Here is a 14,849-nt window from a genome sequence, read left to right as displayed (position 1 = left end):
GACCGGACGGGAGCCGGGCCGGCGGGGCGGAGCTGCGGGGCCCGCCATCGCGCGTGGGAGCGTGGGCAGCCCCCGCCCCCGCCCCCGCCCCGGGGAGCGGCCGGGATGGACGCCCGCAGCCCGCACTGCCCCGCCGGGGCCTAGGACCGACCCCCGACCCCCGACCCCCGACCCCCCGCCGCCGCCGCCGCCGCCGCCGGAGATGATTAGGATGATTATGTGTCTCCGGAGGAGGAGGGCCAGGCCGGATCGGCTCCCGCCCCCCGCCCGGCGCAGCCCCCGCAGCTCAGCCCCCCGCCCGCCCCCCGCCCGGGCCCCGATGCCGTAGCCTCCGGGGGCGTGCAGAGGGCGGCCACCGCCGGGCCCATGCGGCCGCTGGGGGCCGGCGCAGCCCGGGGGCGTCCATGGGCCCCCGCCCAGCCCCCGCCCCAGTCCCAGTCCCAGTCCCAGTCCCAGTCCCAGTCCCAGCCCCAGCCCCAGCCCCAGCCCCAGCCCCAGCCCCAGGCCCAGCCGCCGGCCCGGTGCGCCCGGGCCCCAGCCCTCCCACACTTGTTGCGGTGAGCGGCGGCCGGGGCCGGAGGAGGGGCGGCCCGGGACAGCCGCCAGCATGATGCACGTCAACAGCTTCCCCTTCCGGAGGCACTCCTGGATCTGGTGAGAGCCGGGGGGCCCGGCCTCGGGGGGTCCGGCCTCGGGGAGGGCGGGGGAAGGGGCCTTCCTTCGACAGCGACCTCCCCACCCCATCCAGACGGCCGGCGGCCTCGTAATAACGGGATTGGCCAAGCGCTTACTCTGTGCCAAGCGCTGGTCCCAACGCCCCGGGGCGGGGGGAGGCGAGGTGATCGGCTTGCCCCACGTGGGGCTCCCCGTCTTCATCCCCCTTTGACAGATGAGGGGACTGTCACCTGGAAGGCCACCCAGCTGGCGAGGGGCGGAGGGTCGTGGGGGATTAGAACCCACGACCTCGGACTCCCAAGCCCGGGCTCTTGCCACTGAGCCACGCCGCTTCTCCAGGCGATTTGGCATTCAGTAGTAGTTATCGAGCACTTACTATGTGCAGAGCACTGAACGGAGCGCTTGGAATGGACAACTGGACAACGGCTAGAGACAGTCCCTGCCCGACAACAGGCTCACGGTCTAAACAAAAAAAATCATAATGGCATTTGTTAAGCGCTTACTATGTGCCAAGCGCTGAGGGGGGGGGGGGCTACAAGGTCATCAGGCTGTCCCACATGGGCTCCCAGTCTTCATCCCCATTTTACAGATGAGGTAACTGAGGCACAGAGAAGTGAAGCCACTTGCCCAAAGTCACACAGCTGACAATTGGCAGATGGGGATTAGAACCCCTGACCTCTGACTCCGAAGCGCGGACTCTTTCCACTGAGCCACGCTGCTTTTTGAGCCCTCACTGTGGGTAGAGCACCGTACTAAGCACTTGGAAAGCGCCATTTAGCGAGGCAATCCCTGCCCATGCCGGGCTTCCAGTCGAGAAAGGCGGGGAGACCTCTTCCCCCCTCCCCCCCCTGCCAGCAGCGGGTCTGGGCGACAAACACATTCTCAGGCCCGGGTCCAGTTCACAAATAGCCCGAGAGGACACTTGACCCGAGAGGAGGAGGAGGAGGAGGAGGCCTCATTTAGACTGTGAGCCCATCAATGGGCAGGGACGGTCTCTATCTGTGGCTGAATTGTCCATTCCAAGCACTTAGTACAGTGCTCTGCACATAGTAAGCACTCAGTAAATACTACTGAATGAATGGGGGCCGGCGAGCTGCACATTTCTTCTCACCCGTTCAGTTCATTTGGTCATATCTGTTGAACGCTGACTGTGTGCAGAGCACTGGACTAAGCGTTTGGGAAAGTACAATGCAGTAATAAAGAGAGGCAATCCCTGCCCAAAGCTTTCGTGTACCAGTGGCAGAGATGGGCAGGGAGACAGATAGCAACATGTGAGGCAACACTGTGAGCCTCACATGGGACAACCTGACTACCCTGTATCTACACCAGTGCTTAGAACAGTGCTCGGCACATAGTAAGCGCTTAACAAATACCAACATTATTATTGTGGCGTAGTGGATAGAGTGCTGGCCTGGGAGTCAGAGGTTATGGGTTCTAATTCCAGCTCTGCCACGTGTCTGCTGTATGACCTTGGGCAAGTCACTGTACAGCTCCATACCTCTTCAGTAAAATGGGGATTGAAACTGTGAGCTCCACATGGGACAAGGGACTGTGTCCAACCCGATTTGCTTGTATCCACCCCTGCGCTTAACACAGTGCCTGGCACCTAGTAAGCACTCAGCAGATACCAGCGTTATTAGTAGAAGCAGCATGGCTTCGTGGCAAGAGCCCGGGCTTGGGAGTCAGAGGTCGTGGGTTCTAATCCCGGATCCGCCGCTTGTCAGCTGTGCGACCTTGGGCCAGTCACTTCACTTCTCTGGGCCTCAGTTACCTCATCTGTAAAAGGGGGGTATGAAGGCTGTGAGCCTCACGTGGGACAACCCGATGACCTTCTCTCTCCCCCAGTGCTTAGAACGGTGCTTGGCACATAGTAAGCGCTTAACAAATACCAACATTATTATTAGTAGTAGAAGACGGGCAGGGAGGGGCCCTGCTAGGCCCGGCTCCTTAGGTAAGCGCTCTGGGCTTCCCTCCATTTCGCCTCCTTGACCTTAAAGCAGAGGTCACGGGGTGGGCAGGGGGCGGGGTGGTCGGTGGCATTCATTCATCCAGTAGTCTTTATTGAGCGCTTACTAGGTGCAGAGCACTGTACTAGGCGCTTGGGATGTCGTAGGGGCCCAGGAGCCCTCGTCGGAGCGTTCCGGAGGTGCTCCCGAAGTGCTCCGAGGTGCTCATGCGCTTAGTACAGTGCTGTGCACCTAGTAAGCGCTCAGTAAAGACTATTGGATGAATGAATGAACGCTCGCGGGTGCCCAGGCCGAGTGGGAGGGGAGCGGCCCCGGGGGGCGGGGAAACTGTCGATGCGCAATCCAACAAAGGCAGGTAGACGCATCGGGTGGAGGAGCGACGTTTGTTGTGGAAACCGGCTGCCTGCGGTTTGGGAGAAGAGAAGAATTGCCGCGAAAATGTTTCCGCCCGCAGTCACCACCCAGAAAAGGCACCTTCCTGCGCGCAGCGGCGTCTGTCCCGCCCCTGCAGCCGCCTCGGGGACGGGGGCCCTGGGCGGGGTCAGTGGTCACCGGGGGCGGGGCCAACGGCAGGCTTCGGTGCTTCTAATGTTGGTATTTGTTAAGCGCTTACTATGTGCAGAGCACTATTCTGAGCGCTGGGGGAGATCCAGGGTCATCAGGTTGTCCCTCCTGAGGCTCACAGCCTTAATCCCCATTTTGCAGATGAGGCATCTGAGGCCCAGAGAAGTGAAGTGACTTGCCCACAGTCACCCAGCTGACAAGTGGCAGAGCCGGGATTCGAACCCATGACCTCTGACTCCCAAGCCCGAGCTCTCTCCACTGAGCCACGCTGCTTCTCTGTGGTCCGGGGGCATGGCCAAGGCTCTCCGGGCCGGGGTCGAGTGATTCCATGAGGGCGTGGCCAATAATAATAATAATAATGATAGTGGTATTTGTTAAGCACTTACTATGTGCAGAGCACTGTTCTAAGCGCTGGGGGGATAGAAGGTGATCAGGTTGTCCCACGTGGGGCTCAGTTTTAATCCCCATTTTACAGATGAGGCCACTGAGTCACCGAGAAATGAAGTGACTTGCCCAAAGTCACACAGCTGGCCAGCGGCAGAGGTGGGATTAGAACCCATGACCTCCGACTCCCCAGCCCGGGCTCTTTCCGCTGAGCCACGCTGCTTCTCAATGATGGGGCTCTGTGGTCCAGGGGCCTGGCCCAGGGCGTGGCCAATGATTCCTGGGGGCGGGGTGGAAGGAGGGGCCGGTCATTCCGTGGGGGCACGGCCGAGGGCCCTGGGCCCTGTCCTGCCGTCTTGGGCATGGCAGAGGACGTGGTCATCACCTCAGGGACATGGCCAGTGATTTCTGGGGCTTGGCTGGTGATCCTGGGGGTGTGGCCGAGGGCATGGTCAGTGATCCCCTGGCGTGGCCTGTGATTCGGGGGCGAGGTCAGTGACCCCTGTCAGGGTGGAGGTCATGGTCAGTGATTCCAGAGGCTTGGCCGTATGCGTGATCAATGCTCCCTGGGGCGTGGCCCTGCCTCCACTCTGGTCATGTTTGCTGGGGTGGTCCTGCGCTATCCACCAGCGGTCAGGCCTCACCGCACCTCAGCAGAGCCCCAGGCCCCCATGGCCACGCCGCTGCCCATTGGCCTTGAACTGGGAAATCATTCGGCCTTTAACATAGTCGACCATCCCCTTCTCCTCAACACATTATCCAACCTTGGCTTCACGGACTCCATCCTCTCCTGATTCTCCTCTTATCTCTCTGGCTGTTCATCCTCGGTCTCCTTCGCGGGCTCCTCCTTCCCCTCCCATCCACTAATAGTAGGGGTTCCTCGAGGGTCAGGTCTTGGCCCCCTTCCGTTCTCCATCTATATTCACTCCCTCCGTGAACTCATTCGCTCCCACAGCTTCAACTATCCTCTCTGTGCAGATGAAACCCAACTCTACATCTCCTCCCCTGTCCTCTCCCCCTCTCTCCAGGCTCGTATCTCCTCCTGCCTTCAGGAGGTCTCCACCAGGATGTCTGCCCGCCACCTAAAATTCAACATGTCCAAGACAGAGCTCCTTGTCTTCCCTCCCAAACCTTGTCCTCTGCCCCACTTCCCCATCACTACCATCCTTCCCCTTCACAGGCCTGCAACCTCTGTGTCATCCTTGACTCTGCTCTCTCATTCACCCCGCACATCCAGTCTGTCCCCAAAACCTGCGGTCTCACCTTCACAATATCGCCAAGATCCACTTTTTCCTCTCCATCCAAATAGTTACCTTTTTGGTACAATTTCTCATCATATCCCGACTGGATCATTGCGTCAGCCTCCTCTCTGATCTCCCATCCTCCTTTCTCTCCCCGCTCCAGTCTATTCTTCATTCCGCTGCCTGGATTATCTTTCTATAGAAACGCTCTGGGCATGTCACTCCCCTCCTCAAAAACCTCCAGTGGTTGCTTATCAACCTTCACATGAAACAAAAACTCCTCACTCTTGGCTTCAAAGCTCTCCATCACCTGGCTCTGTCCTACCTCACCTCCCTTCTCTCCCTCTACAGCCCACCCCGTACATTCCGCTCCTCTGCCGCCGCTCACCTCCTCACGCTCCCTCGTTCTCGCCTGTCCCGCCATCAATCCCTGGCCCACGTCCTACCACTAACCTGGAATGCCCTCCCTCCTCACATCTGCCAAACTCTCTTCCCCTCTTCAGAGCCCTACTGAGAGCTCACCTCCTCCAGGAGGCCTTCCCAGACTGAGCCCTCCTTTTCCCTCTGCTCCTCCTCTCTCCATTTCCCCTACTCCCTCCCTCTGCTCTTCCCCTTTCCCCTCCCCACAGCACTTGTGCATATTTGCATGTATTATTTATTACTCTGTTTTGTTAATGATATGTATATATCTATAATTCTATTTATCTTGATGATATTGATACCAGACTACTTGTTTTGTTTTGTTGTGTTGTTTGTCCCCCCCATTTAGACTGTGAGCCCATTGTCGGGCAGGGACTGTCTCTATCTGTTGCTAAATTGTACATTCCAAGGGCTTAGTACAGTGCTCTGCACATAGTAAGGGCTCAATAAATACAATTGGATGAATGAATGAATGAATGCAGTGGCATTTATTGAGCGCTTACCGTGCGCAGAGCACTTGGGCGTGCAAAGAATAACAGAGTTGGTGAATGCATTCTGGGCCTCTTCTTCAGCCTGCAGGAGGCTGGCCAGTGAATGTGTGTGTGTCCAATATAAGAGGGATTCAGTTTCAAGCGATGTGAAGATAGGAATCCCTGCTCACCCCACCTTTAAAGTTCTCCCCAAATCACAGGCCCTCCAAGAGGCCTTCCCTGATCTCCTTTTGCCTTCCATTCAGCGTGGCCTATGCACTGGAATCAGTACCCCTTAAGCCCTTGATAATCACCCCACTGCTGGCCCCATAGGACTTCTGTGCATATCCATGCATTCTGCCATTTCCCCTGTTTGTAATTTATCTAAATGTCTGCCTTCCCTCCTAGACTGCAGGCTCCTTGTGGGCAGGGATTGTGTCTACCAACTCTATTGTGGTCAACCTAGTCATATTTATTGAGCACTTACTGTGTGCAGAGGACTGTATTAAGCACGGGGGAGAGTACAGCGCTTAGAACAGTGCTTGGCACATAGTAAGCGCTTAACAAATGCCATCATTATGAGTACACTATAACAATTGGTAGACATGTTCCCAGTCTACAACGGGCTTACACGTTAGACCCAATCTAGGTATAGTCTAGTCCGTACCTTCCCAAGTGTTTAGTACAGTACTCTGCACTTAGTAAGCACTCAGTAAATGCCATTCTATTATTGATTTCCTCTATTGTATTCTCCCAAGTGATTAGTACGACACTTTGAACTCAATAGTCTCCCAATCCCCTGATTTCTGTCTTCCCCTGAATCCCCTGAATCCTCTCTTCCTCATTGCCTATGTTCCGTTGGTCTGTACCCCTTAAGCACTCTGATCCTCACCCCACCCCTTGCTCCAGCACTTATGAATATATCCTCATACCATTGATTGATATTTAATTAATCAAACAAAAGTATTTATTGAGCACTTACTGTGTTCAAAGCACTGTACTAAGCACTTGAGAATCCAGTACCACAGAGTTGGTAAATGCATTCCATCCTCATAAGAAGTTTACAGTCTGGAAGGGGAGTCGGACATTAAAGTCAATTACTATTACTATTAATGATATTTGTTAAGTGCTTGCTATGTGTCAAGCCCTATTCTAAGTGCCGAAGTAGATGTAAGGTAATCATTCATTCATTCAATCACATTTACTGAGCGTTTACTTTCATTCACTCAGTAGTATTTATTGAGCACTTACTGTGTGCAGAGCTCCATACTTTATGGAAAGTACAATACAACCATAAAGAGAGAGAATACCTGACCACAACGAGTCACAATCTAGAGGAGGGAGACAGACATCAGTACAAGTACACAGGCATCAATATAAATAAGTCAAATTATAGATCTATAAATAAGTGCCGTGGAGCATGGGGGTTGGGGGGAGAAGAACAAAGGGAACAAGTCAGGATGACACGGAAGGGAGTGGGAGCTGAGGGAAAGTGGGGCTTAGTCTGGGAAGGCCTCTTGGAGGAGGTGTGCCTTCAGTAGGGCTTTGAAGAGGGGGGAGAGTGATTGGCAGATTTGAGGAGGGAGGGCATTCCAAGCCGGTGGGAGGACATAGGCCAGAGTTCAGTGGTGAGGCAGGCAAGATGGAGGCACAGTGAAAAGGTTAGTGGCACCAAGGGAGCGGAGTGTGCTGGCTGGGATGGAGAAGGAGAGAAGAGAGGTGAGGTAAACGGGGGGCAAGGTGATGGAGAGCTTTAAAGCCAATAGTGGGGAGTTTTTGTTGATACCGAGGGGATAGGCAACCACTGGAGATTTTCAAGGAGAGGGTGGTGACATGCCCTGACCTTTTCTGTAGAAAGGTAATCCGGGCCGCAGAGTGAAGTATGGATTGTACATCACCTTAATTCTATTTATTTGCTATTGTTTTAATCAGATGTTCATCCCCTAGATTCTATTTATTGCTATTGTTCTTGTCTGTCCGTCTCCCCCGATTAGACTGTAAGCCTGTCAAAGGGCAGGGACTGTCTCTATCTGTTACCGATTTGTACATTCCAAGCGCCTAGTACAGTGCTCTGCACATAGTAAGCACTCAATAAATGCTATTGAATGAATGAATGAATTATTGGAATGGCAGGAGGTTGGGAGGTCAGAAAAGAGGTTGATGCAGTAATCTAGGCAGGATAGGATGAGTGATTATACTAACGTGGTAGTGGTTTGGATGGAGAAGAAAGGGCGGATCTTGGCAATGTTGTGAAGGTAAGACCGACAGGATTTGGTGATGGATTGGATAAGTGGGTTGAATGAGAGAGTGGAGTCAAGGGTGACACCAGGGTTACAGGCTTGTGAAACTAGAAAGATGGTTGTGCCATCTACAGTGACAGGAAAATTTGGGAGAGGACGGGGTTTGGGAGGGAAGATAGGGAACTCTGTTTTGGACATGTTGAGTTTGAGGTGATGGGAGGACATCCAAGTGGAGATGTCCTGAAGGCAGGAGGAAATATGAACCTGGAGAAAGGGAGAGAGAACAGGGGAGGAGATGTAGATATGGGAATCATCTGCATAGAGATGGTAGTTGAAGGCCTGGGAGCAAATGAGTTCTCCAAGGGTGTGAGTGTAGATGGAGAATAGAAGGGGACCAAGAACTGAACCTTGAGGGACCCCCACGGTTAGGGGTTGGGAGGCAGAGGAGGAGCCCGTGAAGCTTACTGTTTGCAGAGCACTGTACTAAGTGCTTGGGAGAGTCCAGTAGAACAATAAACAGACACATCCCCTGCCCTCAATGAGCTTCCAGTCTAGAGGGGGAGACAGACATGAATATAAATAAATTACAGATATGTACATATGTGCTGTGGAGCTGTAGTTCTTCAGAAAGGATTCCACGCTAGCTGGCTCTTGTACAGAGGAAAACCGGCATGGCTTAGCAGATAGAGCATGAGGCTGGGAGTCAGAAGGACTGGGTTCCAATCGCGGCTCCACCTTGTGTCTACTCTGTCACCTTGGGCAAGTCACTCCACTTCTCTGGGCTTCAGCTATCTCATCTGTAAAATGGGGATCAAAAGTGTGAGTTCCATGTGGGGCAGGGACTGCGTCCACCCTGATTAACTTGTATCAGATTGGGCACAATCCCTGTCCCACATGGAGCTCACAGTCTAACTAGAAGGAAAAACAGGCTTTTAATTCCCATTTTATAGATGAGGAAACTGAGGCACAGAGAAGCTAAGTTACTTGCTCAAGGTTACACAGTAGGCAATTAGCGGGGCTTGGATTGGAACCCAGGTCCTCTGACTCCCAGGCCCAGGCTCTTTCCACTAGACCATGCTGCTTCTCAAATCCCTCAACCTCTTTGGGCCCCAGTCTCCTCATCTAAAATGGGGCCAAGACACCGACTCTTCCTCCTCTCTAATTTATTGAGCCCTTACTTTGGGCAGAGCGCTGTACTAAGGGCTTGGGAGTGTGCAGTAAAGCTGGTAGGCATGATCCATACCCTCAAGGAACTTAGACTCTAGCAGGGCAGAGACATTAAAATAAATTACAGGTAGGGGAAGCCGCAACCTAGTATTAGAATATGTACATAAGTAGTAGGACTAGTATTGAAGTGCTTAGGGGTGCTTGCATTCAGACCCGAGTGCGTAGGCGATGCAGAATAGAATGGGAGATGAGTGGTTAGTCGGGGAGGGCTTCTTGGAGGAAAAAGTATTTTAGTAGAGCTTTGAAGGTGGGGCGAATGCTGGTCTGTAGGGGCCAGGGACTGTCTATACTTCATACACGTATTCCTTTTCCTGCACTCGATACAGTGCTTTGCATATATTAAGTCCCTTATGAAAAGCATTACTACTGCTGCTTGCTACCCACTACTTAGATGGTGATCCCCTGTGAAATGGAGACCGCATCCCATCTAATTAACATGTGTCTACCCCAACCTTCAGAAGAGTTGTTTGACACAGAGTAAGTGCTTAACAAACACCACTGTTGTTATTATTATTGTTGCTGTTGTTGTTGTTATTACTATTAACAGACACCCCAAACAGCACTGTGCCCGCAGTGGGGGGCCAGCATGGCCCTGTCTCCTCAGAAGGTGCCCAGTCAGTCTCACTGTGTGACTGGTCAAGTGGGAGCTTCTGGGTTTAGCTTAAAAACGGTCCATCAGCTTGCCCCCTCCTACCTCACCTCACTTACTCTCCTGCTACAACCCAGCCTATACACTTCCCTCCTCTAATGTTAACCTTCTCACTGTCCCTCCATCTCGTCTATCTTGTCGCTGGCCGCTCACCCACATCCTGCCTCTGGCTTGGAACGCCCTCCCTCCTCATCTCTGTTAGTTTCTATCTTCCAACCCTGTTTCAAAGGCTTAATTATTAATTAATTATTATTATGGTATTTCTTAAGCACTTACTATGTGCAAAGCACTGTTCTAAACGCTGGGGTTGATACAAGGTAATCAGGTTGTCCCATGTGAGGCATACAGTCTTAATCCCCATTTTACAGATGAGGTAACTGAGGTACAGAGAAGTGAAGCGTCTTGTCCAAAGTCACCCAGCTGATAAGTGGCAGAGCTGGGATCAGAACCCATGACCTCTGACTTCCAAACCCGTGCTCTTTCCACTAAGCCAGGCAGGCTTTTTGAAGGCGCATCTCCTCCAAGAGGCCTTCCCTGACTAAGCCTTCCTTTCCTCTTCTCCCATTCCCTCCTGTGTCACCCTGACTTGTTCCCTTCATTCATCCCCCATCCCAGCCCCAAAGGATTTATGTCCAAATCTGCAGTTTATTTATATTAATGTCTGTCTCCCCTCTAGACTTGTGAGCTCGTTTTGGGCAGGGAATGTGTCTGTATATTGTTATAGTCTACTCTCCCAAGCGCTCAGAAGAGTGCTTTGCACACAGTAAGCGCTCAATAAATACGTTTGAATGAATGATTGGCATTCTCCCAGGAACCCAAAATAGTCTTTTTGTTTTTTTAAAATAATCTCAGTTTGACCGCAGGCGTGATAGGGGCTCCCAAGTTACTGACGAACCAGACGCTATTGAAATGAAACTTGCTGTGGGACCTTGGGCAAGTCATTTCCCATCACTAGGCCTCAGTTTCCTCATCTGTAAAATGGGGGTTCACTATTCATTTTCCCTTCTGAGGCTATGAGCCCCAGGATGGACAGGGTCCTTCCTGATGATCTTGTATCTACCCCAGTGCTTAGTACAGTCCTTGGAACAAAGTAAGTTTTCAACAATTACCACAACTGATATGATGATTATTTTAATTGTCATTATTATATGCCCCTTGGTGCCCCACAGTGGCCCCTCTTGCCCCGTGGGATCAGGGTGAAAGGCTCATTGTTTGGCCAGGTCCCCGAATGGCTTTCTGCATTTTAATGTCTCCCGGCCCCCCTGGTCCCGGCCCCCATCGTATGGGCTCCGGCCATGCCTCGAATCTCACCCGCCGCCCACTGGCCTGAGCCCGAGGGCCGGGCCCGAGGCGGCCTTTCCCAAGGCCCGTTCCTCGCCGTTCAGTCTCCAGTAGCTCCCCAAGGACTGGGGTCGCTGCCCTGCTGCCTGGGGACCTGCGGTGCCCCTAAACTCTCAGGGGGTCATGGGGCTCTTGTGTACCAGAACAGCCGGGAGGAGCAGCAGCTGAACCCCACCCCACTCCGCTCAGCCTCTCCTGGGGGAGGGGGCTATAGCTGAACTCCCAATCTGTTTGGCTATTCTCCCCGGGCAAGAGCAGCAGCTGAACACCCCATCTGTCCAGCTTCTTTCCCGGGGGAGGGGGCTACAGCTGAACCCCCCCCATCTGTTCAGCCACTCTCCCCTGGAAGGAGCGGCAGCTGAACCTCTCATCTGCCTGGCTTCTTTCCCAGGGGAGGGGGCTACAGCCGAATCCCCCATCTGCTCCGCCTCTCTCCCAGCAGAGGGGCTGCTGTTGAACCCCCACCCCAAATATCTGGCTTTTCTCCGGGGTGGGGAGAACCTGCAGCTGAAACTCTTCCCCTTCTTCCCTAGCCACTCAACCCCACAGTTCCAATCCCCCTCTCCCACAAGCTCTTCTTTCTCCCGGGAGGGGGGAAGCAGGGAGGTGGAGGGCTCAGGTTCAGGCTGCTTGCCAGAAGGAGTAACTCTTTAAGAGACTTAGTGCTGAGAGCTCCTCTCCCAGAGTCTCTGTGCCTCTGCAAGGCCTCCAGGAAGGCTGTGCAGGTGTGGACTGTGGCTGGGGGTGGGGAAGAGAGAGATAGGGAGAAGAGTAAGGGTCTCTTCCCTCAGGCATCTCTCAATGGTGGCCACCCAAGGACTGCTACCCAGGCTGCCCCAGTGCTGCAACCCCCCCAGACAATGGTCTCCTGGCCACTGGCTCAGGGGTGAATCTCTGTCCGGCCTCTCATTAGGCCTTGCCTGTGGACTACTGGCTAGCTTTTCAGTGGTGTAGAACTAACCACACTGGGCAGTGCCCCTTGGGCCCTGGGACAACGGGCAAGATTGTGGTCTTGCATATGCTTTCCTGCATGCTGACGCATGACCAGAGTTGGTGAGGGTGGGCTGGGGTCATCTGGGGTCAGGAGTCTGCTGGCTGGAGCCCTTGAGTGGGGCCCTCGGGGTGGGCTGGGGGCATCTGGGTTCAGATTGCAGGGCTGGGGGCATCTGGGTTCTGCAATGTGCTGGCTGGAGCCCCTGAGTGGAGTCCTTGGGGTGGGCTGGGGGTGTCTGGGATCGGCAATCTGGAGCCGCTGAGCCGAGCCCTCAGGGTGGCACGCTTGTTCATTCATTCAGTCCTATTTATTGAGCATTTAATGGGCACATAGCACTCTACTAAACCCTTGGGAAAGTACATTATAGCAATAAATAGATACATTCCCTGCCCCAAACAAGCTCACAGTCTAGAGGGGGAGACAGACATTAACATAAATAAATGAATAAACCAGATATGGACATAAGTGCTGTGGGGCTGGGAGGGGGAATGAATGAAGGGAGCAAGTCAGGGCGACGCAGAAGGGATGAGAGAAGGGGAGAGGAGGGCTTAGTCAGGGAAGGCCTCTTGGAGGAGATGTGCCTTCAATAAGGCTTTGAAGTGGGGTTGGGAAAGTAACCGTCTGTTGGATATGAGGAGGCAGGGCATTCCAGGCCAGAAGCAGGATGTGGGCGAGAGGTCGGCGACGAGGTAGATGAGATGGAGGTACAGTGAGAAGGTTAACATTAGAGTCTGGAGGATCTGTGTCTGGTTGGCAGTTGTGGAGAGAGGCCCTGAGGGGTCTCACACCTGTCAAGAGGATCTGGGTCAGTCAATCAGTCAGTGAGTGCTTACTGTGGGTAGAGCACTATAGTAAGCCCTTGGGAAAGTACAGTGCAATAAGGTTGGTAGATGTGATTCCTTCTGACAACTATTTAACATAATCTAGATTGTAAGACCCTCCTCTAGACTCTAAACTCCTTGTGAGCAGAAAACACGTCTACAAACTCTGTTTTATTGTTATACTGAACTCTCCCAAGCACTCGGTACAGTGCTCGGCACACGGTAAGCGCTCAACAAATATGTTTGAGTGACTCCCAAGTGCTTAAGTGCTCAATAAATGATTGATACTATCCCTATAATAGATTATAAATAGGAATGAAGCTGACACTCCAGGAGGGAGACAGGCCTAGAAGTCCTTGTAGATAGAGAAGTCCAGATAAATGTCTGGTTGGGAGCCACTGATGGGGCCTTTTGGGGGTCTCACAACTGTTTTGGAAGATCTGCATCTGGTTGGGAGGTGCTGAGCGGGGTCCAAGGTTGCCCCACCTCTGCCTAGTTGAAAGAGTGTGGGCCTGGGAGTCAGGACCTGGGTTCTAATTTTCAGCTGTCATTTGCCTGCTGTGTGACCTTGGGCAAGTCACTTCACTTCTCTGGGCCTCAGTTCCCTCCTCTGCCAAAAAAGGGGGCTTAATACTTGAATTGTGAACCCCATTTGGGTCCTGATTATCTTGTGTCTACCCTGGTGCTTGGCAGAGGTATAGGAAGCGTTTAGCAAATTGCACAAGTATTATCATTATTATTACTAGTAGTAGTATCTGAGTCTGGTTGGAAGCTGCCGAGTGGGGGCGGGAGGGGAGGCCCTGTCCCTTGGGGTGGCACACCCATAGTAGAAGATCCAATTGGGAGCTGCTGAGGGGGTCCCATGGGGTCTCTCACCCATTCTAGAGGATATGGGCCTTGTTTAGAGCCAGCGAACAGGGCTTTTGAAGCTGGTAGGTGTTGGGCGGGGAGGAGGGGAAGAAGGTGCCTTGAGGCAGGGTCCTGGACAAGGCAGGAGTTTGGATTGTCAAGTGCTTTTAAGCAAGGGATTGGAGGTTGGCAGAAGTTTAGGGTGCTCTGATTACCACACCAGCCTCCTTGCTGTCCCTCCAGTTCCTGGGGAACCTCCTCCCCACTCCAGTCCATACTTCATGGGTTTGAATCCTGGCTCTACCACTTGTCAGCTGTGTGACTGTGGGCAAGTCACTTAACTTCTCTGTGCCTCAGTTACCTCATCTGTAAAATGGAGATTAAAACTGTGAGCTTCACGTGGGACAACCTGATTACCCTGTATCTGCCCCAGCACTTAGAACAGTGCTCTGCACTAGTAAGCGCTTAACAAATACCAACATTATTATTATTATTCAGTGAATAATAATAAATTATTATTCAGTTGTAGAAAAACACCCAGGACATGTTTCCCCACTCCGCAAGGACCTTCAATGGTTGCCCATCCATCTCCGCATCAAACAAAAATGCCTTACCTTGGCTTTAAAACACTCGATCACCTTTCCCCCTCCTACGTCACCTCACTACTCTCCTACCAAAACTCAGCCTTTATATTTCGCTCCTCTAATACTAACCTTCTCACTTACCTCGATCTCATCTATCGCGCCACCAACCCCTTGCCCACATCCTGACTCTGTCTTGGAACGCCCTCCCTCGTCAGATCTGACAGACAACTCAGATCTGTTACTCTTCCCCCCCGACCCTTCAAAGCCTTACAGAAGGCACGTCTCCTCCAAGAGGCCTTTCTTGACTAAACCCCTTTTTTCCTCTCCCACTTCCTTCTGCGTCACCCTGACTTGCTCCCTTTGTTCATCCCCACCTCCCAGTCCCACTTATGTCTAGATCTGTAATTTATTTATTTATATTAA

The 14,849-nt window shown here is 53.0% G+C and overlaps 1 protein-coding gene across 1 annotated transcript in view; it reads left to right on the top strand.

The window, feature by feature from the left end:
- The first annotated feature begins 514 nt into the window (after nt 1–514).
- PDE4D (phosphodiesterase 4D) overlaps nt 515–14,849 on the top strand; it is a 95,432-nt gene continuing 81,097 nt past the window's right edge. Inside the window, exon 1 of the mRNA XM_029058180.2 lies at nt 515–654. Within this exon, the coding sequence (XP_028914013.1) occupies nt 608–654 (47 nt within the window). The 5' untranslated portion in view covers nt 515–607. The remainder of the gene's footprint in view (nt 655–14,849) is intronic.

Source organism: Ornithorhynchus anatinus, chromosome 1 (genome assembly GCF_004115215.2).
Source record: "Ornithorhynchus anatinus isolate Pmale09 chromosome 1, mOrnAna1.pri.v4, whole genome shotgun sequence".
Classification (NCBI taxonomy): domain Eukaryota; kingdom Metazoa; phylum Chordata; class Mammalia; order Monotremata; family Ornithorhynchidae; genus Ornithorhynchus; species Ornithorhynchus anatinus.
The sequence above is the reverse complement of the archived record's forward strand: the minus strand, read 5'-3'. Positions and strand labels throughout refer to the sequence as shown.